At 41.0% G+C, this 27,620-nt stretch overlaps 1 protein-coding gene across 7 annotated transcripts in view; it reads right to left on the reverse strand.

The window, feature by feature from the left end:
* The window catches only part of LOC105201336 (prominin-like protein), a 34,630-nt gene that overhangs the window by 1,975 nt on the left and 5,035 nt on the right, over positions 1 to 27,620 (reverse strand). Inside the window, exons 2-15 of one of the 7 annotated variants that reach the window (XR_005574146.1) lie at positions 9,637 to 9,904; positions 8,700 to 9,052; positions 8,381 to 8,502; positions 8,261 to 8,284; positions 7,620 to 7,631; positions 6,243 to 6,538; positions 5,983 to 6,132; positions 5,685 to 5,900; positions 4,913 to 5,468; positions 4,617 to 4,775; positions 4,236 to 4,357; positions 3,269 to 3,319; positions 1,665 to 1,826; positions 659 to 716 (exon numbers count right to left, since the gene is read on the reverse strand). Coding sequence is in view for 6 of the 7 variants with exons in the window: in XM_039445916.1 (XP_039301850.1) it covers positions 1,235 to 1,324; positions 1,665 to 1,826; positions 3,269 to 3,319; positions 4,236 to 4,357; positions 4,617 to 4,775; positions 4,913 to 5,468; positions 5,685 to 5,900; positions 5,983 to 6,132; positions 6,243 to 6,538; positions 7,620 to 7,631; positions 8,261 to 8,284; positions 8,381 to 8,502; positions 8,700 to 9,052; positions 9,637 to 9,904 (2,581 nt within the window). In the remaining variant the exon portion in view is untranslated. Of the gene's footprint in view, positions 1 to 658; positions 717 to 1,234; positions 1,325 to 1,664; positions 1,827 to 3,268; positions 3,320 to 4,235; positions 4,358 to 4,616; positions 4,776 to 4,912; positions 5,469 to 5,684; positions 5,901 to 5,982; positions 6,133 to 6,242; positions 6,539 to 7,619; positions 7,632 to 8,260; positions 8,285 to 8,380; positions 8,503 to 8,699; positions 9,053 to 9,636; positions 9,905 to 27,620 lie in introns of all 7 variants that reach the window. The other 6 variants (XM_039445916.1, XM_039445917.1, XM_039445919.1 and 3 more) reach the window with 6 other exon arrangements.

Consider the following 27,620-nt stretch of genomic DNA (forward strand, 5'->3'; position numbering starts at 1 on the left):
CAATATTCGCCATCTCAATGATCGACGTTCGATCGTAGATGATTCGAGTTGCGGTCGTAAGTTGATAGCATTTTGCATTTACTGATCCCCCATTTAGCCCTTTCAGCCACCCTCGATCGTTCTATCGCCTCGTCCTTTGACAGTGAAAGGGCTAAACATTGGACTACTATCGTATCCTTTTTGCCGCAGGATACGATATAATGCCTTAGCCAACTAATATACGATACAGCAGCCGCCCAAGCGAAATGAAAGTAATATCGTTCCGATTGCAATCGCTAGGTATATTTCCGTTGAGAGAGGTAGACATGCTTCTCTTCGCGGCAAGTTGCAAGGCACCGACGTGAGAGAAGTTGATCTATAATGATCGCTCTTATTGAAAATAATTAATTCTAGTCAACGATTGGAAACAAGAGAACGCCCCCACGAGCGGGGAGGAAACTGAACGGTCATTCGGATCGATTTCAAACTCGGACCATTTCTAGCAAAAAGCCTGATTCTCTTGCAAAGCTATTCGTGACATGACCAGTTGGAAAAAAAAAAAAAAATTATAAGAAAAAGAATAAGAAAAAAGAAAGAGAAAAGAAACAGATGGAACGAGCACGAACGCAGGAGGAGAAACGCAGAAACATTTGTGTAAACAATAGTCTTTGCGACTTACGTGCAGAGGCGTATCGAGAGACGCGAGAGGTCGAGCCCCTCGCAGGGTTCCCACTCACCTGGAAAGAACCGGGAGAAAAATCGTGACCATCGGGATTGCATGAAACACGCGTACAACGCATGGTGTTACACAGTCAACGTAATAAAAAATGAACCAGAACGGAGAACGCATGAAATTGCGGGGAGCCGTCGCGCACCGCGCGCGTCGTTTCGCGATCTCGGAGAGCCATTGGCGGCCAATGTCAAATCGCGCCGCTCTCTTCTGCTCTCTTCCGAGACTTCGATAGCGAAACGACGTCGACGTTAGCCGTCCAAAGATCTAGGCATGGAAATAATATATGAGATCGCTCGACGAGTGGGAACCCTGCTCGTGCCAGGCGAGAGAATCACGAGATGATACTGACCGTCAGATACAAGTGTCCGTGTATATATATATATATATATATATATATATATATATATATATATATATATATATATATATATATATAAAATATACTCAAACAAGGTGAAAGCGTTACGTTTCACAGGAAGCTGATGGCTTTATGCCGTTATCGGCGCCGTTAGTACGACTTACTGCGACTCTAGTGATAGGCTAAAGACTTTACTGTGAGGTTCTGTTTTCGAAGGGGTGGTATGTTTGTGGTTTCGCCACGATAGGGTGAAACTGTAAAGAAATAAGACGTGAAGGATGAAACGACGGCGAGAGACAATGAGAGAAAGAGAGAAAGAGAAAAAGCGAAAGGGAGGGGGGGAGAGAGAGAGGGGGAGGGAGGGAGAGAGAGAGAGAGAAAAAGAGACAGACAGACACACACAGAGGAAACGAAAGAACGTAACGTCACCACGATGTCACGTTAAACGCGATACAAACGCGTTGATAACGTATCATTCTCAGCGCTACGTCTCGATCGAGAGATGCGTGCGATGTCGATGGTGATTGCGAGGGAACACGTTTCTCGGGATAGCGATGGCCCCTTGGCCATTAACGTGACGTGGCTCCAACTTACTTAGGCGCCAAGTCGGAGTATCTCGAGTCGTGGTGCGACGTGCTCTGATGGGCGTCGGGAATCCTCTCGCGTTCGCCGTACCCTACCGCCGGCCCGTCGTAGCTCTCGACGTACGCCGCGGGGTGATGCCTGCCGTGAGAGACGTGCTTCTTATCGTGGACACTGCAATCAGACGTTTCTTTAAGACTTTGCCCGCTCGCTCTTACGATGACGAGCGCTCGTCATGCGAGTTAGAGACGCGAGGTGCGTATCGTACACTCGTACGCTAATAAGCCGCGCGGTGTATCTGTTAGAAACCTCCCTTCACAGCGTTTCCCAATTCATCCTGCTCACGGAAAATTCCCCTTTCCTCTCATCCCTTGAAATTCGATGCGCAAAAGTCGCGCAACCTGCGTTCGTGTTCCTTCGTACGCTCTCTATAATACAAATTGCTCGAGCAACGCGCTCTTTGGGAAACGCTTGTTCGTTGGGCAGTGCGTATTAACCGCGGAACTGCGGAAGCACGAGCTCGCGGAATGATAAATTGCGCACTTTGATGCTTAGCGGATTACAGGGTCACCCCCAGTTTTCTACGATGATGAATAACGTAGATGTCGTGCGCGATAGAATTGAGACGACGCGACGCGTGGTATCTAATGAGACAGATGACACGGTCCCTAAATAGATTAGGAACCTCTGCGACTCCCTTTCTTTCGCTCTGATTTACTATGTTAATTGAAAACTCCGAGTATCCATTTGCTACGCGAGCTCGGTATACAGTTCTACGGTAAAACAAAACAAAAAAAAAAAAAAAGAAAAAAAACACTTCCCAGACGATCGTAGCCGGTGCCGTACGCTTAATCTAAAAGCCGTAATCTATCTGCATACTATACTGCATTCTTCCTCCTAGCGAAGCTCTCAAGCAGAAAATATCAATGCTACGAGTGTGTGAATAATTTTCGAATAAGCGGAAAATAAATGTCAGAACGTTTAACGAAATTTGACACGCAACGTATCGTATCGCAAACATACGTGGTATGCCAGGCAGAGAGAGAGAGAGAGTTGGAAGGAGTGCGTGTTACGTTACATGCAGTCATATAAAAATTAACAACATATTAAGAAGACGTTCTCGATGTACACTAAAGTGATAAGTACATGTCTCTCATTGTTTAAATATATCTTCCTTCTTCAAATAATACTATTTATTATCAAAGAAACAAAAAATATATTTAAACAACAAAGTATCTAATGAGACATGTATCCATTTGTGTATGTCACCCAAGTGTGTACTTGTGTAAAAATGACTACATCAAAATTATTATTTCTTGGATGCTCTGTAGTGGCTCATTTTCTTTGTCCTGTAACGATTAAAATAGAAAAAAGAATGTATGAAATATATTTCAAATAATAAAATATTCTTATAATTAGTTACCAGAAAGTGAACCACTGCACTACGATCTACGGTAAAAAAGAAAAAAAGGAAAGGGGGAGGGATACACTGTGTCGCTTCGAACAACTTGTATCGCATAAAAAAATCCAACGACGTTTTATGTATACACATGCGTATATCTCGAGATATATGTGGGGCATGCAAGCACACTTTGGCTTTGTCGTAATATACTTACTGGGCGAGGGGTATGTTATCCCTGTCTGCGTACGCGTCATACAAATATTCACTGTAACGGAGCGTGTTAGCGGTTAGATTCCAACAACCATTCCACACATTAGATAGCTACTTTAAACATAATCTAGACTACCGCGATGGATCACGACCGATCGGTGTTCAAGTAAAACAGATTTTCCAAAATCTCTCGCTGTGACCCGCAGTCAGCAAGAGAATGCGCGCGCTTGATATGTAGTTGAGACAATTTTTGCAAACATAGCGCGACAGCGCTGGTAATTTAAACAAAATAGTACTGGTAACACTTTCGATGGTACAAAATTATTTTTATTGACTGTAAATAAGAATTGTTAATTAATATGTGTTACGTGAAAAAATTTAAATTAAACACGGGACAATTACTTATTTATCTCTGGACAGTTTATCTCAGACAATAAGTTTTTAAAATCGAGAGAACAATTTCGATCCTGGAAGTTTCTTTTAGAATTTCCGGGATCGAAGCATCTTTTTTTGTAAATGAAACAAACGAGGACATGCCGATATCAAAGATGTTACAAAGCGCGAATAAATACATGCCATGATATATGGAAGCTCGAGAATGACTACGAGACGGAAATAAAAGAATTAACAGTTTCTACGTGAGAGGTGCTCAGGGATTCGTTATACGTTGAGGCTCGCATAGAGAAAAGAAAGTAAAAAGCTTTATCGCCTCCGAAGTTTAACGTATAATGCGTCTCGTTTTCTTATATTTCTATGGAATTTTTAATCGACACTTGGCACGTTAATCAACGGTTTGGTGAATAACTCGCGTTCGATGCACGATCTCGATTGACAATGGATTTACTAAAGACACATTAGTATCTCAAATATCGTCATGCACCATAGATTGGGGAAGGAATCAGAAACAATTAGGTCGCAATCGTGAAGTGTTGTATCTACAGAAATAAAAAGAAAAAAAAATAGAAACTTACGCTTCGACAAGAGGCCCCGGATATGGATCTGACTTTTGATACAGAGCGCTCAGCTTCACGCACAGCACTATCGTCGGTATGAATAGGATCAAGCACCAACCGACGCTCGCCCAAAAACCGTTCTGTATATAAAATGCAAATAGAATAATGAATATTAATTCTTAGCGAGGTTTGTTTAATTTTACAATGCGTTGCCTACAACATTTTAATTATCGTCCGTCGTGATAAATTTGCTTGTCAGCTCAACTTTTAAAGCGGTTGGAAAATTTCACAGAATTGATAGAAAATTCATAATAAAAACGCTAGTTAACGTAGTTTAACGCTGACAAGTACGCGTGGATTTATAAATTTATGAATGCGCATAGCAAATCGAGTACTCACGAATGGATCCAAAATTCTATTGCATCCTGCCACGAGCGTTGCATTATAAGCATTCGACACAGGAGCGCATCTTCCAATTTTAAAAATTGCAGATTCAATAACGTGCTCGAGGAATTTGTCCACTTGATGCAAGAAGGCATTGCCAAATTTGTTAGCGAGCTATCAAAAATAACATAATAATTAACGTATTATTATAACGTTAATGTGTATATAACGCACATTGATATTGCGGAAAAAAAAAAAATATATATATATATATATATATTGATCTATATGATTTGAAAAACGAGACGTACGTATTGAACGTATTCCGGCCCGTCCTTATTTAGAAACTGCTGCGCCTTGGTAACTTCATCCACTAAATCGTGAATAGCGTCCGCCATCGAGCTATGATTGAACTTAATGTTCTCCTGAAGCGCCAACGCGTTTGCGCTTAATTGCTCGCTAAGCGTGGTCATGGGCATGACCAAGTCTCTGTGATAATGTTCCAAGTCATGCGCATTCTTTTCGAGACTGAGCTTGATTTCCTCTTGACCCTCCGGCAATTTAGCAGAAACCTCTCGCAACTGTTTGGCAAGGTGTTCCAAGTTAATATTCGTGATGTTCTCGGCGAGCAGTTCGACGTACTGATAGAACTTGATGTCACTGAGACCGCTTTGCGCTAGATCGTTCAACTTGGATCTCGCACTATCCTTCAGGATCACCACACCGGGAGAGAGACTGATTTTCCGGCGCAGCTGTTGGATGGTGTCATTGATGTCGTAACGCCCACTGTAATCGCGCAGGCTCTCGACATCAAACATATTTTTCAAATTCAACACGTTGTAAAGTGTCTCGTTCTGATGACATTTGCTGTAACGGAAAGAAATCGTGTTACATATCGGTAAATTTACCTTTTCTCTTATTCGATACACGCAGGACAGTTTTCTATTCTCTAAAATTATTGATAACAGAAGTTGATTTGTCAATTGTAATAAGATTACTGGGAATATAGATTTTGCCAGAATTTGAGCGATTTAAAAATGCAGCGAGTACTCGACACGATACAATGTAACAGGTGTAACTTACGTTACAATGTAGCTCATGTTAATATTCGCATTAGGATTCTTCGGATAGAGTATTCTCTTGATCTGCACAAGCTCGTCGACCAGTTCGAACATCCTGTTGTCTTTCGGATTCTTTAGAGGCTCGCAGATACCACGTTGGGCCATAACGCCGGTTATCATGTGAACAACGGTTATAACCATCAAAACACTCGTTAACAGAAAGATAATCCACACAGCCCTGCGTTTAAAAACGTAAACGATAATAAAAAGAGTAATAGCAAGCGATTTTGTTCTACGTGACTTTTCATCATGTGACCTACATCATGAGAAACCATGCACCTGACCCCTTGTTACAGCAATCATCTCCGTATCCGTCTGGACGCTTTCCGCAAATACCGCAGAGAAGACCACACGTCAAACACATCAAGACGGTCAGAAGAATACCGGATATACCAAGGCCAAGATAGTATCTGAAATAAACCATTAGATCTCTCGTCGAACACTTTTGTAAAAATCTTTTTTACTCTTTTATATGCCTCGCAACTCGCAACGCATTTATCTCAAGCATTCCTTTACGAACCTGTAAGGCGAATACTGATTTATATTGCTCCGGGCAACTTCCAAGTGTCGCATATAAACTTTATCTATGTCGACATTTATCCTGTCGATGAGGGCAGTCATATTATTGGCGATGCTCGCGAGGTAGTTGCAAGCTCGCCGAATACTCGCGCTGACCACGGGGATCGTCTGATTAACGGCGTGCTGTATATCCTTTTGAATCTTCAGAAATGAATCCCTACCCTGGCTCACTTCCGACACTATATTACTCTCCATGAGTACGGTGATGTTATGTAACGCGAATGTAACATCCGGCAGCTGAAAAGTACCACATCACGACATCACGACTTTCAATTGACATTAATGAAATCGCTAGTAAGATTCACCATACATAATAAAACGGATTAAAATCTTGCTGGATTTGAATATTTCGTGCTAAATGCGACTTTCAAAGCTACGAGACAAGCCAGAAGACAAGCCCTCTCTAAAATTCTCGCAAATTTACGAAATCTAATTCTGCGGGACACGCGAGAGGGATATAAATCAAAGGGATATTATACATAGGTTGTTAATGTATATATCGAATAGTTCTTTAATATATTGAAATTAGAATAATCCCCCCCTCCCCCCCTCCCCCCAAAAAACAGGTCAGAACTTTTTACCGAGAATATATCTCGGTGTAAAAAAGATAAAAAGACTACAAAAATATATTTTCATACTACTAAACTCTTGCGCTTCATAATTGTCTCTTTTGCATATATGCGATGTCCTACTTTTCGCACATTATTCTCGTGTAATTTTTTCATGATGAAGATATCGCAAGACATTTCTCATTTATTTATAATTTTTTTATGTTTAACAATTAAATTCTAGATTGGAATTATATTGACAAATTTCAGAGATTAGTTGAAGAACATGGTTTTGCAATTCATTCCGCTCCTTAAAATTTAGGGTGCCAAAAGATTTTCGTTTTTTAATCGCTCCCAACTCAAAAGTAATCGATGACTTGATAAATATTGATTTTTGTTAAGAAAACAAATTATATCAAGGAAATTCGGTCATTAAAAGATAAAGATGCATGAAAAATAAGACATCCTGCATATAAGATAATAAGATTTCTAATTATTGTTTTATCTAACACAAAATTATAATATTTCAGAGTTTTTATCTTTACACTCGATAGAAAAGTGCAAATAATAATAACAACTAACGTGTGCTCTCAAAAAGAAATTCAATCCAATATATTTACTACTTACATAGTGAACTCATAGATTTAGTAAATATTTTTACTCGTGCAAATTACTTGGCAAAATGAATCGAATAATGCAAATAAATATATTCATATGTAAAACGATATACACATGAATAGGGAAATTGCATGCTTTTGCTTACAACTTACAGATGCTAGAAGCTATTTGTGGCAAGCATGGAATCAAATAAATTTATACAGTATCTCTCCCTCGTACACTAATGATCACGCGATGTATCAATAACTACAATATTCGATATTAATAAAGATATTTTGTAATAAATTACGATAAAGCGATATAATTGCACTGGTCTACAATACGTAAAAAAAAAAAATATATATATATATATATCCGATTTTACAAATTACTTGCACCGATGTGTCATGCATTATATTTTAACTCTGTTGTGATTCAATTAATTGAAATATTCGATACTACCAATATAAAAGTGTTGTGGCAAAGAATTCTTATTAGATTTAATCGCTTCAGTAAGATTCGTGACATTAGTGACTTTATTTTAAGAAGCCTTATTATGAGCAAACGAAAGCCAAGGCAAGCCTTGTAAATCAAATCTACCGTTTCAATACATTTAAAAATCACTGTTTTCAATGCTCTTAGACCTCGAGATAACATTTGCTTAAAGATAGTGAACGCAATGCCGAGAGTGTGACAAAAAAAATCTCGTTTTTTCCTTCAAATTTCCTTCTTTTTTTTTGTATATCGAGGTCTGAAGGCATTTTTATTAAATTTCATTACATTGCAAAAAATGTCTTTTATTGTAAACTCATACCTTTGGAAAGTAACGGTCCATGTACTGCGTGTAAACAAGGAAAATGCTCGTAATTAACCGTAGGTAATTAGCCAAGGTAATAGTGATAAACATGATAAGAAACAATTTGCGTCTGCTTACCTTATCAAAGTCCACCTGTACCGACATCTGATTCACTTTATAGTCGTGCAGAACCCGTTGGCACTTGTCAGTCGTACACGCAGCCAGCGTGTGAAGAAGGTTTTTCTTGACGCCACGAACAACTGAATCAAACGTATATTTCGCTCTTGAGACTCTTCTTCGACGAAATATTTTGTTATAAATACAGTTTACTAATTTATTAAACGCGACATATCCGCGTATTAAAAAAATATAAAATAGTTATGCAGTCAATATATGTAATCGATCCAATTATCGAGAAGTTAATTAGTAGTATGACAATCAATCAATTGGTGCATACCAATGTCCAATTGACTGGCGTTTATTCGCAATTCCTGCGTTATTTTATTCATCAATCTCAGATCCTCCCTGATCGATTCCAAACCGGTAACGATGTCGTTGAGATTCGTCAGAGAGACGGCGTGCGAGTATTCGGCCAGTTGTTCGGTGACAATTTTGCCGCTGGCCTGCAGAATATTGTTGAGCGTAACTTCCAGCTCCTCGGGATTGGTCTTGAGCAAATTGTCGATCTCTTGTTTCGTGGTAGTCAAGTAGAGCTTGACGTCCTTTAGACTAGTCTTGGCTTTACACGGAAGCTCTTTGGTTCCCTCCTGCATGTACTCGTTGGTCACGAAAGCGCACACCACGCCGAATCTGCAGTTAATTGTCAGCGTGTCTACGTTTTATTCGAGCGACGCTGACGCCGACGCCGACGCCGACACCGACGCCGACGCGACGGAAATAGAATTCCATTACTGGATTTTATTCGAGGCTGCCGTTAAACGTATTTGACATCTCGAATATTAATATCGTATTTTACGAAAGCGGATTAAATTGCGCTCGAGACGATTAAATATCGAGGAGAGGGGCAAGTTAATTATCGCAGTGAAACCGTGCAACGCCTAATGCATTGATATATTCGTTCAAATGCAAGGCGAAAGAAGCGCGCGTTTCAGAAATCATAATGGCACGTGCCAATCGTCAAATATCGTAGCGGAAATTTTTATTTATTATATTTTTGTTTCATTTCGATGCCGTTGTATAATTAATGAAGCTATTAAATATAATGTTGAATTAAATTCCAACTCTTTTTTGAAGTTGACGCGAAAAACGGTACTATACTGGACGTGAAAAGCTCAACGCGAGAGTTGTAAATTACTATATTCCGACGCGACGGCTCGGGGGGTGGGAGAACGGCTACCTTCAACGTCTGCCTTCAAAAAGAGTCGCTAACTTACAGAATAATAGTGGCGACGGCGATCAACACGATGCTGAGCATAATCTTCCTACAATGATCGTGTTTTTTGTCGAAGGGCTGGCTTCGGGCACCGCAGTGCCCCGCGCATCTGCAACAGCAGAAAAAGAGACCCGCGCAGGGAAGAATAGCTGCCAGGATGAGTCCGATCATGGCGAGACCGGCTAGTCCTCCGTAATGCGTCACTATTATCTTCCATTCTTTTAGAGGGTCCGCGAAAACCGGTGCACCGTCGACCAGAGTGATCATACCTGCGAGAAAAGCAAAGACATGGCGTGTGATTATCGGTCGCTTTGCGGCGCGATGTCGCTTTTCGCTTCTCGTCGAAAACGCGACATCGCGCATCGTTTACAATAGTTTACATCGTTACCGTGAAACGGTAATTCAATTAAAAGAAACTTGTACCAGATTCTAGTCGACCGGGCTGACTAAATTGTCTTTCACCGTCGCGTTTACACTTTGGCTTGGCACAATCTAGAAAAACAGACCGCGATTTACTGCAGCCGCGGAATCGAGCCGCGGAATGCGGGCAACGCCAATTTCTTGGCAACAGCAAAATCTGTCCGCAGGAGTTTAACGCTCGGGTCAGCGGTTTACGCAACTCGTTTCTATGTTGTATACAGAATGACAAAAATCGTCGTAAAAATCATAGGAAATACGGACTTGTGTATTCTTTATCGAATAGAATTTTATTCGAGTAAATCGAGCATGATTCCTAATAATAATAATAATAATGATGATACTGCGGGGGTGGCCCTCACATCTGAAGATCCGCTTGTGGCACGCAGACTACAGAGTCCATTGTGCCTCGAGTATGATTTCTAACGCAGAGGTAAAAGCTTTCATTGAATTTCCAAGGGATGATGACGCGTCGTAAGGCAAAATATCGATTTCTAAGGAAGAAATGCGCGTAGCGAATCTACGTATTTCCCATTGGGAACAGCTGATAACAGCGTCCTTTCATGGTGGGGATGATGAAGAGGCAGGAAGGGAGAGAGGGAGGGAGAGAGAGAGAGAGAGAGAGAGAAACCAGGTCAAATGAGAACGCGTTGAATGTAGGTCATAGGTCAGGGTGCCGGAAGGGTTGCTAGGTCGCAATGGAAAACAACCAAGACGGATGGACGGACGGATAGCGAAAATTTATCTGCTGGCTAATGCAAGCCAAGAAAATGGGTCAGAGCTCGCTCCGGTCGATCGATCGGTCGGTGGCTGCGTTTCAGATTGCCAACAACCGTAGCTAAATCGATCTACATCCAGTGCGATCTCCTAGGCTCTTTTCTACGCAGGCGCGATGTAATCGCGGTCGCGCGGGTCATAACAAGATCGGGGAACCATGAAACCCAGAGAACTGTCGCGAGCAACTCTCCCTCCCTCCCAGGAGACGACGTCGTATCCTCCTAAAGCTGTTCTCAGGTAACGCGCAACGAAACGGTCGCGGTTAATCTCCGTGATCTACGCTCGTCGATCCAAAGAGATAGCACGCTTGATTCTATACAACGAGATCACGTGCATCTGCACCACTCGCTCTAGAAATCGCATTTATCGCGAATCACCGCTCGCGCGACCAGCGCGACCAGCGCGACCAGCGCGACCAGCGCGACCAGCGCGACCAGTGCGACCAGTGACGCGTGAAAGGATTCTTCTCTCTCTCTCTCTCTCTCTCTCTCTTTATTCTTATTAGACTTTCTCCGCAAGATGCTGGTATTAGTAGTTAAGACAATTTAGAACTTTTGTAAAATTAGCACTTTTCAGAATTTCGATGTAATTAATAGAATTCTGATTCTTCTCTAATGCTTCTTAATGCATTTCACAGAAAGAACCTTGGCGATGGCGGTGATTACATGCAAAAGAGAGAAAGAGAAAGAAAGAGAGAGAGAGAGAGAGAAAGAGAGAGAGAAATGAATTAAATGTAGAATGCCAATTTCACGCTTTCATTATATAGATATTAACAATGGTGAATGAATCGAGTTCATGTTTTGTCATTGACTAAAGAGTTCCTGCATAGAAGATGAAAGTAGTTTCAATTGTACATACAGGTACATAAGAATGCATAAGAAATTCAAATAATATAATTGTCATTGCATAAACATTTGTAGCTACCATATTAAATTATAATTGCTATAAAAAAATCTATCGCAATTTATTTCACTTGGAAATGAATATCTTTTTTATTGTAATCGCGAATCAAGATTTATAATTTTAATAAGGTTATAGTATTGACATTAAAATAGAAAAAAGGATGAAAATGCGTAGATTAATTTTAATAGAATTTTGAAATTATTCCAACAAAAGAAAATATTAGCTTTGAACACTCTGGTTAATTTAGCAAAATGGAGTCTGCCATATATTCGCCTAATTGGAATTGCACATCTCTATACCTATCTCCATGATTCTCTCGAAAGCGCAGCTCGTTTGCAGACCGTCGAATCAAAGCGGAGGCCACTGTCAATCAAGTTTCATGAATCGTGAACACGGGGAGGGTTTCGAGAACGACGCGGCGACGTTAGAGCAATAATAGTGGCAGCGATAATAGTGACAGAAAGAACGGGTCGTGATTGCATGGACGTTGCACTCGTTAGAGAGCGTGCAGACGGAATGTTGGTTGAAAACTTGAGCTATCGTTTGATATCACGATAGCTCCCATATTTTGGCCTTATCCTAAAAATTGAATTCGATTTCCGACAATGCTTAAAATTGAACAAAAGAAAATTTGGTTGCTATTTAAATTCTTAAAGCTCATTGACCACCATGTATATTTATAAATAAAGCACTCGCTATGATAAGCAGGGCAGCGCAGGGATGCGTTTTATAAGGGAGGAAAGTAAAATCTATAATCCGTTTTTGACGCGGAAAAGGACGTTGGTGACGTCGCCGGCGCGCGACGCGTCAATGACCGTCTGATAAAAAGAAAAAAGAAAAAAAAAGCACCTCTTCGTCGAGATTGTATAAATAAGATGGTCGTTCGACCATCCTAGTTTTTACCTTTTACATTCATTGAACTGATATTTTCACTCAAATTTTTGTCAGCAATTTTGAATTCGTTAAAAAACATCTCTCTTAATCGTTCGTTCGTTTCTTTAGGTTCACGCTTTGGGCGAATAGAATGATAGAATGATAGAACAAACGTATCGACACACGGACAATGCTGAAAAAATTGGCAAAATATATTTTCAGTACGTTCCGACGGCGCGTAACACGCGTTGCGGAGTCGTGGGGTACCGAGCGAATCTTCCCCGGGGTTGCATATTAATTTTCAACGATCGATTCATAGACAGAAATATGCCGGAAACGTGTTACGCTCGACAAGACTGCACGCGCACCTCGTCGCCGCGTCGCGTCGTGCCGAATTTCGCGAAACTAGGACGCTGCGCGATTCGACATGAGAAACGACCACTCTAAGAATTTGTCCTCGTTTGTGAGGAAACGACTTGGTTCTCGGTACTTGTTCCTGCTTTCGGAACGATAAACCATCTCCCACGTTTAGGTTTACGACTTACGAGTAGATTCAATGCTTTATACGACGCACGGTCTATTTGCAGTATGCATTAGAGCGTATAGAAATGCTGTGTATTTTCGTATAGTTGGTAAAAGCGAAAAATTAAAAATATGTTTTTGACAATGTCGCCGCGTCGACCGGAAGAAAGGATCCACTCTTGGATACTTATCCGCGTGTGCACACGGTAACGATGCAAGATAAATATTCCATCGACAAGGCTGGCAGCGGCGAGCTGGTGCGCGATTCATGGTTCAGACTCACTGTCGTGCAGGTAAGGGTTTCGATCGATTTCCTCGAGTCATTGACCTCCATGGTTACGTTAATACCACCGCCACCGCGAGTTTAAGTCGCGGTCTTTTAACTGTTTCGTTATGTATGTACGCGCAATAATTCCCGATTAAACTCTTTCGCGAATCCTTTTCCGGCCTTGTAAAAATTAATTTAACAAAGAAATGTTCGTTATACGTGTATGATGGAACAAAACTGAATCTTCCCTTCTTTGTTTTTTTATTATTATTTATAAGAATCCACGCAGGCAGCGTGTAATTCTTTTATCAGAAATGAAACTGCACGAAACAAGTTATCAATATTAATTACTAAATAATTATTAAACAATAAGGGAATTTTCTTTCAGCGCAAGCGGATCGCTCAATAATCGCGCGAAATAATCGAGGTACTCGGTACGGTTTAAAACGAGACTTTCCAGCCGATAATGCCAATGGAGCCTTCCACCATTATCCTAATGAAGAAATCTATTACCTGTCACGGCACGGCAAATATTGGTACATCGAATATTCTGATTGAACGTCCCGATCAAAGTTACCTTCTTTCGGCATATAGTAGATAACGAGCCAACAACGTTATGCTTGAACTTACATCCCGAGACGTGCTTATTATGGCCTAAGTATGCGTATTATGTCGCAACTTGTTGAAATTGGATATGCGACCTAATTAATCGCGATAATTCTCGTTTCACTGGCGAATAGCGTTAAACGGAAATGATGGGAAAACACTTGCGCGACGCAATTAAATAGCGATTAGCTGTACCATACCATTAGCTTCTATTCGCACGAGTTTCCCTTAATGAGGTCGCTCAGGAGCTTTTTGCAAAGCCAATATCTGCAACAGCCGAGACTAATCTATCGGGGCAATTAAGCGAATAAGAGAATGAGGCAAAATTAGTAATCAACCTAAGCCATTGTGTGGCTTGCCTTGTGTGACAATGCGGCGTGACAATGCGGATGTTTCGCAGCGCGACATTGATTAGGAGCCAAAAAGTAAATTGAAAATTATTAACCAAGTTGATGACATAATTATATATAAAAGGAGGAACGACACTAGAAGAATTTGGTGACCGCGATACGTATTTGAATGATCCACGGCTTACCGTAAGACCCAGATGAGACTTGCTCGAAAGATTTCAGTGTCCCAGATCGTAGATTCTACTACTTTCCTCCAATGGCGACGCTTTTTCACGAGAATCACGAGCTGTGTTTACCCGCAAGAGGGACGCGACGGCGCGGGCGGGTCACACATCTCATTATTTTTAAGAGCGGGACACTTTGCACACTTTTCTCAAGCTTCCAGCAAAAAAGAAAAGAGCTTTCTTCTTTTTTCCCCTCCCCCCTCGCGAGCAAAGCCAAACGCGAGTTCCAGGAGCCTCGCCCATCTTTTTTTACGTCTTGTTCCATTTCTGCTCGTTTCGAACAAGACGCAAGAACGGATATGAGCTAAAAGAAAAGCGTATCCATGTGGCGTGCATCTGCAAAACTGCAATTGCAGAGTCGTGTCCGCGTCGCGAAGGCGCAATCGTCGACCAGCGCGAGGTCGAGAATTTCACTCGAGATATATGATTAATGGCGGGAACATGTATCATAGAATGAAGTAAATAGCGACATATCGCACACATATTCTCTCTCTCTCTCTCTCTCTCTCTCGCTCTCACTTACGATTTGAGAAAAAATTAATATTTCTGCAAAATAATCCCCCTCCTTTTTTTAAATAAAAGCAATTGTCACTCCTTTCAGCTAGATTGCACTTTGATAAAAAAAAAAAAAACTCGTTCACCTAGTACATTCATTCTCTTTTAAATGATGATTCATCCGAGTCATCTGAGACGTTCATCAAGACTGGACCGCGTAAATTCGACTCCAACCGCTATCGAAGCTACGACAAGCATCATCGTTCGCATTAACGTTTCTCGGTGTCCTTAATTGCACCGACGGACGAGTAACTAATGTCTGACATCAATACACACATACAAGTTCATTTTTACGTTATAACCATAACAAAACACGCGGTGACAGCAACAATCGCGCATCGTTAAATTTCGTCATGATGCATTTTCTCGGTAAACCTAACGTCATACGATACGGTACCGACCATTAATCTGCGAACGTTTAATGGAAAATTGCCTTCTGGGAAAAAAGAAGAAAAAGAAGATGACACAAGCGTACGCGCGTAGAACGAAATCTGGATTATTTATATCACATAAATAATTCTCTCTGGTAATAAAAAATTCCTTTTGCGATATCATTTTAATATAATTTTTTCAAGTATTTTTAATCTTGTCTCTTAACTCGAGAATAATTAAAGGTATTAACATGAGAGTCGATGATTTGTAGAAATATTGCCTTGTTTAAACATTTGTCAATAGAAAAAAATTCTTTTTATGTATATTTTTATCAGAGTTTGTAGAAAAATATCCGACTGGATATTAGAGAAAGCATATGCAAGAATACAGAGTGTAATCCAAGGTTCAATTCTAATGAGACAATTTCTGTGTCTCCACCAGAAACAAGTAGCGTTTCCTCTACGGGCGTTGACTCACGTCACGGGCGTCAACCCAATTGCTACTCGACTACTCAATTGACTCTCTTGCCGGTGCTCTTTTTTGGGAATTAGCTGAGACTCGAGAGAATTCGACACAATGCTAAAGGGATTGACGAATCGATGGGAGAAACGCATCTCAGACTTTACTTGTTTTCGTCTTCTCTTAACCTTATTATTTACAACGATTGTTGCCTATCGAGTTGTAAAAACTCTGTCCCTAAAAGTAGTAAGCTTTTGGTTAGGAAATTGATCCTCGATGGAGCAGGTAGGACAACTCGGGACCCGGGACTTGCTTGCACGTATGGCTCGCAGTAGGGTTGCAGTAGTTGAGGAGGAATAAAATTTATTCTGAAATTGCGATTTCAAGCTGGCCAACGCTCGCGGTCGATCGCCAAAGACAAGATGCTAACCGCGCTCAAGATTTGTACCGGTTATTGCACTTTGTACTCGTTAAAATTGTCGTCGGCCGAGACAATTGTTCGCGAGAGGATGATAACGAGATGAATGACGCAGATCGGCGCCGCTAATACGCGAATACACGAATACTCGAATACGCGAATACGCGAATACGCGCTCCATTGTACATCCATACTGTGGGATAACAGTAATTTTCACGCGTGTCTTTTCCGCGTCTCGTCGCGATTACGGTACTTTTGTCACCGCGTGCACAAGGCCGGCACAGTCACGCGACACAAGTCAGACAGCCGGTTGAGCCGGTACGCGTGCGTTCCCACGATAATAGATTATAACAGAAACGCACGATCGGTGAATCGAAATTTATAATAAAAAATGAAATTGCAGGGATTGCGAACGCAGTCATAATTAGTGACTGTACGCATCTCGTAACTGTTTTCTTTCATTCTGTACTGTCCGTGCTCTTAGGCGTTGCCGGAGATATTAACTGGATTCAAATATTACGAGAGTGCAAGAGATCAATACGACGTATGCAAGGATAAGGGAATAAATATACGGCCGTATTTTTGAAACTGTGTTGCAAACGCAGAGACTTGAGTTGCAAATCATAACGGAGCGTGCAATGCTGCGTATGCATATAAAAACGTTCGCATTGTGCATATACCTATTAAGTGTGTTGCGCCAATCTTAATTGCAGATATTATTAAGAACCGACTAATCTCATGAATGTTAAAATACCGAAACGCCAACGATCTCTTCGATTTTAACACGTGTAATTTTAGATAGAATCATTTCTCGCCAAGAGCTCTGAAGCGCGAAATGAATGACTTTTATTGCAAATATATCGAACGAGTATCGTTGACTTTCCGCCGTGTATCAGAGTGCCGAACAACAACAACAGGTCAAATAATTAAGCCTTCCACAAGTTCTCGGTCCGAAAACTCACCTGTGAGCACTTCCGGCGCCGTTTTCATTGAATGTAAACCGTACGAGTATGTTATAGTGCGAGCATTGTGCGTTGCTATCGAGAGCCAATAATAAATTATGCATTAAATTAATGAGTTGTCGAGTGCATGCTCCATCGACGCGCGGGATTAACTTGGGTTTAATTGGAACCGAAGAGCGTAGGAGGAAAAGTCAAAGTTTGTGAGTACATGTGTCGAATCGAGAACGCATCTGTAGAGCGATCAACTTTTTGTCGGATTCAATTTTTTTGCAAAAAAAAATGAAAAAAGACATGGAAAAATTAATTACATAATATATTTTTTTTTATTCCCTAGATTGCACAATGACTTTTTAAATATATTACTCATTTATATCTTATCTAAAAAAATAGCGATATTAATCTAATAATAATATCGATAAGATAAATGATAAAAGATTATGAAAAAAGTAAGCATTAATTCGTATAAATTTGAAAATAATTTTTCAATTTTCTTTTCAATATTTTGATCGAGCGATCGTTTAATGGGTCGTACGCCGAGAGCGTCGTAAAAACTGGATAATCGAGCTTATCCCCGAAATCTCGCGGGATTCTTATCTCCGGACGTGCGTTCCGTTTAAACAGGAATTGTTCCCCGCGGTTTCCGTTGTTCACGGCGGCTGCTCCGGGATTTCCCCGACCACGTAATGAGCTCTTGCGTTTGTCTTTATTCAAGGATTCCCGCATAGAGGGTACGTATTAATTTCCTGCCATTGTGAGCGCGAAACGTCATGCGGGAGGGTTGACGAGACGCGAATGTGAAATATAGCAGGCGTTGCGAGAGAGCGATACCGAAAGGATGCACGTCACGTGACGATAATACGATAGCAGTAATAAATGGTCTTTACCCTCGTCTGCGGTGTAGCGTTCTCATACCGAGAAAAGAACGTAGGATGTCGCGGCAAAGACGAACGAAACGATTTATAGCTCGTCTTCGAGAGAAATTTATGAGGCGAATTATCATCTAATTAATTGTCACGCCTTACGTTAAGAATATGACGTTTTACGCTATTTTATAGATAATCCAATACATTTATCGATAAAACATCCATCTTGTTACGTCCTTGAACCTCGGAGTTTCACTATTACGGACGGCAGGTCGCAGCCAACAGAGGCACAATCTCTCGTACGTGAAAGTCTCAGTATCGAGTAAACCAGTAAACAACTCTGACCTGCCTGCGAGGAGGAGCGGTTTGGTGAATAATATAGAAATTCGCGAGTTTACCTTATCTCCATGAGGATTTCGTAGGCGATGAATGTTGTGGCAAGAAACTTAAGGGCCTCAGGAGAGAGAAAGATAGGGGTGCACCGTGTCCGCTATTTTTTCCGGAGAACAATGGCGAATGGATTTATAGATATCTGTAAGATCTGTTCTACAAAGGATTTTAATTCCTATTTAATATCGAATCTCCGGGACTCTACACCTCCGCGTTACTTTGCCTCGACGAGGACGGAACTTGAATGTCGCACACGCGAGTCCTGGTAAAAACTTATAGTATCTCGCCGTTCCCATGAACGCCGAGAATCGGATTCCCATCGGTACACCCCGTATAAGGCCGCCTTTATATGCGCAATTATAAACGCATATACTCGCCGCGCCGCGCCGCGCCGCGCCGCGGTAACGAGTACGGATGTCGCAGTCGTCGTCGTCGTCGAGAGGTGTCGAGAGCAAAAGACGAACATTCGTAACGATCGGGTCGTAATTAACAAAAGGATCGTGACGCGAGGCGAACCAGACGCGAGCAGCCACCGTTAGCTGCTCGCGAAAACGATCGAAATTTCGCGTCGCGTCGGTGTTCGCGAGAATCCTCTCTCGAACCGCGGTAATAGATCGAGACGTTCGCGCGAAGGAATCTCTCGAGCGAGGCTAAACGAGTAAATCAATTCCGAGACGCACTCGGAAACCTTTCAGGACGTATCCCCTCTCAAGATGGTAGGCGAAATCCGATTATCCTCGGAGCGTCGCAGCAGTTTTCAATGTCGCAGCAGACACGTCAACGAATTACAAAATTTCTCTTATCTCTACTTCTCTACCATAGTAATATTGAGAAAAACGAGCAAGATAATAAATTGATTTATTTCGGGATGAAACAGAGATGAAACAGGGAAATCTATACCTGTTCGAACGCGTCTGCAGGCGCGGCGAGACGCGTGGTCAACGCCACCAAAGTGCTTCCTGTGGATCACGCACACTTTTAACCTCGGGTCAAATTTTTCAATAGTAACATACCGGGTGTACTCGATCGGGCGAAGACGAAATAAAGACGCGTTGAAGAACTGAATCGCGACACATGCCTCAAAGGAATAGTTGTGACGAAGAGAAGAATATTATCTGAAGCATGTAAACGATGTACGGCACGACGCGGCGACGATCACATCCCGGCGCGGGTGCACATCGGCACATGGATATGAGCTTTCTTTCTCACTCGCCGCCGGAAATATCCCTCGCCGCAATAATCGGCGCACTTCTTCTCTTTCAAAGAGATTATCTTCGAGTCTTCTTCTCTATAGAAGCGAGGAGAAGAGGACGAGAGGTGATTCTTCTTTATGAACGAATCTCTATGGTAATTCAGACCTGGAAAAGGGGAATGAGACGTACAGTCAACTTGGAAAGCATTCCCGTGTTCGTTAAATTGTTAAAACGACATACCTACGGGAATTTTCGATAACACCTGCGGTTTATGCGAGCAATCACTGGACATCGGACAGCTCCTTCGATTCCTATCGAAAAAGAATTTGCCGCGAGGAGAGAGTTTGAGCGAAGCGAATTATGGCTCGATTCATTTAGCGTAATATCAAAAGAATTACGTATCTCACATAACTGTATGTGTATCATGGAAAAAAATAATTTATCTCAACGTAGCACGCGCCAACATCCGCGGTGTTAATGGTTCCATTGCGGGAGCGACGAGCTGAGAGAGAGAGAGAGAGAGAGAGAGAGAGATTCTATTGTGGCGAAAGAATATTATTGTCTTTATTGCGTGAGTTAGCCTAACTGTTCACTCCGTGGAGTGGCGCGCAGCTGCTGTCGTGCCGACCGAGGAGAGACATTGTACATACATACTGCGGATTTAATGAATGCGAGAATGCGTGAACCACAATGGACGCGACGCGTACGCGTACATATGTGCGTGCGTGCGTGCGATAGATAGGGAAAAGGTAAGAGAATTGCACACAACTGTATTTGCACCCGTACACTAAAAACACAAAGTTTTAGTCATCTTTCGTCTCAATTATGTCTCCTTGCTTAATGATTAAGATGCGTGTAGTATGATTGAAAACATAATTGTTTGTTACAAGCAGATTGCATTATATATTTTGAATATTGTCGAAATACTAAAAATCATTAGCCTATATGCCAATGGTGTTAGTGGCATATAGTATGACTCACGCACCAGCATACGTGAGCGTGATCTAAGCGGAAAACGAGGAGAATACGTCCACGAGAGAATACGAGGAATACGAGGAATACGAGGAATACGAGGAATACGAGATCATCGGGCCGCGCGCGTCGCGTTGATAGCCGTTGTGTAAATATATAGAAAGTTCTATATATAGAAAGATATATATTGTCTCCTTTCTTACAAATAAATGCAACCTACTCGTTTATTCGAAATGACCAGAAATCTTGTCATTCATACAGAAGTGAGGAGAATATGGAGTATATTTGCAGCAAGTAAAATATTGTAGGATACGCGTCAGTCCAGTTTCGTCGAAAAGTATCTTTTCACTCGGTATACAAGGGTCACGTACCCAAACCCAACAGATCTATAGGGGTTTGAAACATTTTCGCTTCGCGCCATTCAGCCAACGATTAAGTAGCACATTGAACTTTTCAACCGAAATTCTACGTGGATATTTTATATGTCTGTATCTATATCTACACATCCCTCTTTCTCTCTGTATGGTGGAACGTTAGGGCGTTAGGAGATGACACGTGTGCCGCTTCCACATAGAAAAAACTCATCTTCAAGTAGCACCTGTGAAACACGTGTCGTGCTTCTCGATCCGCGAAACACAAACTTGGAGAGATAAAATTGACGATAATGCCAGATGCACCGACAATACCAAATATCAGATATCGTTTTCTTAAGACACGCAGTGCAAGCGCGAATTATATCAATGGCTCCATTTTCCATCTCCACTGTACACACCCTGCGCATCCTCATTCGTCGTTTCTTTCCTTCTGGGTAGAAGAGGGTTTCTACCAGAATTCTGAATAACAGAATCATCGCGAATGTCAGGTAGACGACGGAAATGCGTATTTCCGTAAATTCCGGACGACCGCGGTGCGGCGTGCCTTTCTGACACGTTGATGCATCGCTCGTTGCGTTATACGTCGCGCCTATCGTACGTGCGAGGAGCGCTTTTACGGCGTGTATACATATACGTGTGAGTGGCGAGCTTCTACGAAAATAGAACAGATCGATGGTGTTTTCAGTAAAAGGAGAATAATGTCGCTGTCGTTGTTCCTTAAACACCGATTTATATATAGGTGTGTGTGTGTGTGTGTGTGTGTGTATTTCTTAATTCCTTTACGTCCATCCTTTTCGTCTATTCCTCCTGTCGCGGTCGCATCGACACGTATCGACGCATACGCGCATTGATATATTGATATAGTATTTATTAATATCTACAGCTTTAATCCTTTTCGTAGCAAGCGTCGTTTTCCAGGACTTGACAAAAACGTCGACTCGTCGTGATATCGTCGGACTGACTCGAGGGATGCGTTAAAAAATGTTGAGCAACTTGAACGATTAACTCGATTAGTAAGCGCAAAATAAATTCAAGTTGTTACCTTCCATTCCCGCAGACTTTCTACAGAAGAATGCTAAAATAGGGCTTTGTCCGTTAATAGAGATGCTACGGAGCGTCCATAAAATGGTCGGATACCGATTCGCTAGCGCGTAAATGAAAAATAGATGCTCGTTCAAACATGTGTGTAGTAAGGGGGTGAAAGGGACGAATCAGCCAAGGACAATGTTCTCTCGAGTCATTAACCGTGAGCATTGTTGTTGTTTGAGGGTCGCGATAATGCGATAACGAACACGTATTAACATTCTCATTTCTCAAACTGTATAATTGAAAGATTTCTCGCAACTAGTCATCTATTCATTGACCAAATTACAGTCATAATTTCTTAACGTTATACGATTAGTATCGCAAAAGAATTAGGTCTTACGAGTCTTACGCTTCGTTTGTACCTTGTGCTTGACCTGGAAACCGAATCTATACATCGAACAGGCCGGCGAGATTTCTATCTAAAAGCCAGTTAATGTACTCGAGCTCCGAGCCGGCGAATCTTTCGACCGCAACGATTCTTGTTGTGTATTTTGCAGAAAGCGTTTATCTAGGGTATTCAGCATAGCGCAAGGTTACACTTAATAATCATTTTATTAATTATACTTCCTCCTATGTTAACACATGTTTTATTTGAAAGAGGTACGATAGTCATCGAAATTACATCGCTTCTCAAAGTACTTATTATTTTCTTTAAAATTACAAGACTTGCAGACCTAAATTAATTATTTATTTTCCTCAGTTTACACAATTACATATTCGATGTTGACGAAGTAAATTATGTCAATGTTTGCTCAACATTTCACTCCGTTCTCGTCTTTGAACATTTTGCGACAACGCGAAATTAGGATCTGTCGAAATAAGGAATTTATGGCAGACAGCTCGTATATCGAACAATTTACACATAAAAATCTCCTCCGATTGTATACGTCCCCACGAAGATCATTCGAAATTCACCTAATTTACGATAATTCGTTGCACCCGGCGCCGGCGCAGCGATAAAACAATCGGCAAATAAATCAATGTCTGTAAATTTCCTACAAGCGTTTCGCAAAAAAAAAATTTTTTTTTTTCAAGCAGAAATTGGTAATAGAGCGTGCATGTGCTCTAATTTCGCTGAATTTATATTTCAGTGCAATGCCGCGAATGCATGCGATAACGATCTTTATGTTTATTCGCGAATAAATAGAATGTGGCACCCATACATGTATTCGCGCAAAAAATTGAAAAATTACAAGAGAATGTACAATCATTTAATTTTTAGCTTTGTAACGAAACAAACGGCCAATCATAAAAAAGAAAGGAAGAAAAGAATATGCGTACTTTGTCTCGACACGTAGCGAGTTGCGGGCGAGTTTGCGACACAAATCGCTTTGGTTTTCAACGGTTTACATATATTACGATACGCGCGAGATTGGCTGTCGATCGTTAACGCAGTTTCCGGCAGTTGCGGCACCAGCCGCTCTCGTCGTTGTTACAAGTTGCAATTTCGTTGGAATATCGGACACAATGTAACTTGCCAGTTGGAAACGCAGGCATCGTCCGATGAGACCGTGCGTTGGCGCCCCGATACGATAGACTTGGCGTCGCGTTTTAGCGTGTACCGATCTTGACCTTTAATACATCCGTCGTGTGTTCCGAAGTTTCCAAACGCGCATTGCCGGAAATGAAATCCCAGATTTTCGCGCAGCTGTGACTGCTCTCACGTCCGATTTTTCCGCTTACGCGAACAATCGTCTTGAATTAAGTTAATTTTCAATCCCGTTGACGGACGCGGATCAGGTTCAAGATCACCATCACAGGTAAGTTTGATTCATCATCCGCGTTCTATCAATTACAGGTACGATATGAATGTATAGAAACGAGAGTCTCTTGATATTTTTTTCCACGGAGAAAATTGCGTCTCATCTCCGATGACATTAGTTGAACGGGATGGAAATTATCTCTGGCAACATCTGCTCGCATTTGGCACATCGAGGAGGAGAGAACATTAGCCGCGGCTAACGTAACGCGTAGAGTCCATTAGGAGAGATTACCGCGAATGTGAGCAAGGCGCGATGCACTTGGAGCGATCAACGTTTCCAATTGATATCTTATCTCTCGTTATCCGATGACATTATCATAATCGTATTGTCGCTCGTCATGGAATTGTATCAAGATTGTATTTTACTTAAGCGAGATATGGTTCTACGAGTATAACTGTCTTTCTGTGTTTCATCAACACGCGTTGCAAAATATGACGCATTCTGCGTCTATAAAACTGCCTGATGATAAATACAACGTTTAGAAGATACGACGAGCGTTATAAATTAATGAATGAATCACAAAGGTTCCGCATTCCGAAGATGCGGTATAATTCTAGTAAATTTCCTAACGCGACAAGCGTTTAATGATTTAACGCAAATAAATCATTAATTGCCAATATAACGTGGCGTAATACGGCATATATACCGCCTCATTGTGTTCTCGCGGTATCGTAAACCGACCCGATACGCGATACGCGATACGCGAGAGTGGAGCTTGCATGTCTAATGTCGAGATTTACGAGGCTTTTGTTCTCCGCCGCGGCGAGCCGCTTCAGACGGATCTTTCTGCGCGCGTCGTTGCGTTGCGTTGCGTCGACATCGACATCGACATCGACATCGACGTCGACGTCGACGTCGACGTCGACGTCGACGTTTGTATCGACGGATGCGGGCAGCCGTGCGTGTCGCACACCCGCGAATTCAAGCACGCGACGTCGAGTGCCCCTACGATAGAAAGGAAGAAGAGAGCTGAAACAACGCGATATGTTGACCAAGAATAATATTATATATCTTAGCGCTATCGCTCTATTTTCTTTTTCGCCAATTTCTCGACTCTCGTCATTTTTCCAGTTTCCTTCCATTAATTGTAAGAATTTAATTTCAAAAATTATTTAATGTGATTGAAAATAAAAAGACTTTGCTATCTATTCTTATGTTTGCGTTCGTTCATCTTGTATGTAGTGTAAAGATTGATTGATGCATTCGAAGCATCGCGTGCATACACGCGTATCACATTATTGCACATATGTTTCATTACAAGACGAATTATTTGATTGGGTAATACAATACGGGGGAAGAACATCCTATGTGTGAGTCATATCGAACAGGTTGCTAATCCTCACCAAAAATGAATCGACGTAAGAGTACAGCATGTAAAAAATAATATTGATAAAATAATGTTTTGTTCTCAAAATAAATTGTTATTTTCATTGTATGCATTGTTTTTTTTTATATAAGAGATAAAAAATCAAATCTGAATATTGGACAAATTTGGTTGTACGTACAAAACGTTCGCGTATGATTGAACATTTTATAGTCGAGAACTCCGCTCACGTTCCTAAAATCCTTATCGCATTGTTTACCGAACAGTGACATTTTGTCCACCTTGACTGTTTGTCCAAGTAGTTTAAAACGTAAAAGCAGTCACGTTTTACGGTAAACTTATTGAAGCATTTAGAAATCGTGCGAACGTATGTTTACAGTGCAAACAACACAACGCGATGCATTTCAAAACGTTTTTACACACAGCGGTTGTCCGCGTACATACAAAATGCCCAAGTTTTTGTTTTTTAATTAAGAATTTTTTTTTAATAATCGATTATATTACGTCAAAGCAAAAAATTTATAATATTAATACTTGTTCTTTTTATTGTGAGCAGCGGCCACCTACTCCCCTTAAAACTCTAATTTCCATTATTGGAGCATTTTCCGTTGCTCGATTAGATAACCTACTACTTTCAAAAGATTATTATCTTCGATAAAAGTGTTTATATCATTTTAAGGAATGCTCAAAAAGGTGGAAATGCGTAATGGCACAGGGATATAAATAAGGATCTCGAGAACTGCAGAGGCAGTTCCTCGGTACTTGTACACGTACAACCACACATATATAATTGTAAATTACAATTAAGTAAGTATTGTAAGAAAAAAGAAAAATAAATTCTTTTTTTAAATAATTGAAACTGATGAATCTTACATTATATGGAGAACTTGAAAGAAAAGAAGGGCAAAAAGAATTCTCCCAAGTCTAGGTTGTTCTACATGGACTGAACTTGTAAATGCGCGCTTCTCACGATGTACTTGCAATTTGCATGCAGTGGACAAACGTCACTTTTTTTTCAACATTGAAGGTTCTTTCAGCAGGAGTACAAACATTTATACTATAGTTAATCTGGAACAATGTCATTATTTGAGTACCTATTTGAGCATCGTGTGGTAACGTATTCGACGAAGCAAAAAGAGATAAGCCAAATTTCGGCAACTGGATAATGCTTCCAAATTTTCGCATTTATCACTGCAATGCGTTATAGTATATACATGTACTGTAGCGTGTTTACAAAAGAAATAATTTTCGATGATAATACTCAAAGAGGTACACAAGGATTTCCTTGTTTTATTTTATTGCATTTTATCCGATCACATTTTTACTCATCGTTGTTGCTTACAGTAAAAAATAGTGATTTCAAAAATTTTGACAAATATTTTTTTTTGTCAAGCATTGTAATAACGCTATATATATATATATATATATATATATATAGAGAGAGAGAGAAAGAGAGAGAGAGAGAGAGAGAGTGTGTGTGTGTAAAAACTCCAATTAGTTTGATAATAAATCTGCCGACACAGATACAAATATCTAATCACGATAACGCAACTTTATATTTGGTAGACAGCCGTTTATTTCACAAAAATTCATAATTCAAAACAATAGTACAATTTCAATGTACGCAGCGAATATGCCAGAAAATATCAATAATAAATTTGTAATTCAATATAAAATTATATATCGAAGGGAGACGTGTCACATGGACTGTTCCGAAAGAACGAGAGGCAACTGAGCTAGATAATCGAGCGAAAGATTAATGTACAAGGACACCCTGAAATCGCGCGAATGTCTCCGCTTTGTGTTCACTCTTCTCTCCTTCTCAAATCAGTTCGCTTCTCTATTCCGGGAGAGGAAACGGATGACAGACAGCCTTTGTGCCGACGAAATCGATATGTAGTCGGTTGACGGGGTTCTAAACACGACGCTTTTTTTTCGCGGAAAGCGCTAATAAAATAATATCGACCGTCGCGTGACTGCCGGAACGAGACTCACCCGACACCGTAAATCATCCGTCGTTGAACGGGAAATTAATGTGAACGCTATACGTAATAAACTTGTGCAGCAAACGACGCGTGTCGTCTTAACGAGCTTTCGGCCGATCCGCGAATCAAATCTTGACATCTTCACCGATAAAACTGTGATGCATTAATACATTACTCGACAGTTTAGTAGCGCTGCTTATTCGATATCAGCTGTCCTCGAGTGGTTCGGTAATTTTTAAAGGCGAGACATCATTCGATTATTGTTCGTTCAATCAACATTATAAAATTTTATTACCATCTTTGTATTCGCGTATGCGACAAATGACAAA

The sequence above is a fragment of the Solenopsis invicta genome, chromosome 2 (genome assembly GCF_016802725.1).
Source record: "Solenopsis invicta isolate M01_SB chromosome 2, UNIL_Sinv_3.0, whole genome shotgun sequence".
In the NCBI taxonomy this organism is placed as follows: Eukaryota; Metazoa; Arthropoda; class Insecta; order Hymenoptera; family Formicidae; genus Solenopsis; species Solenopsis invicta.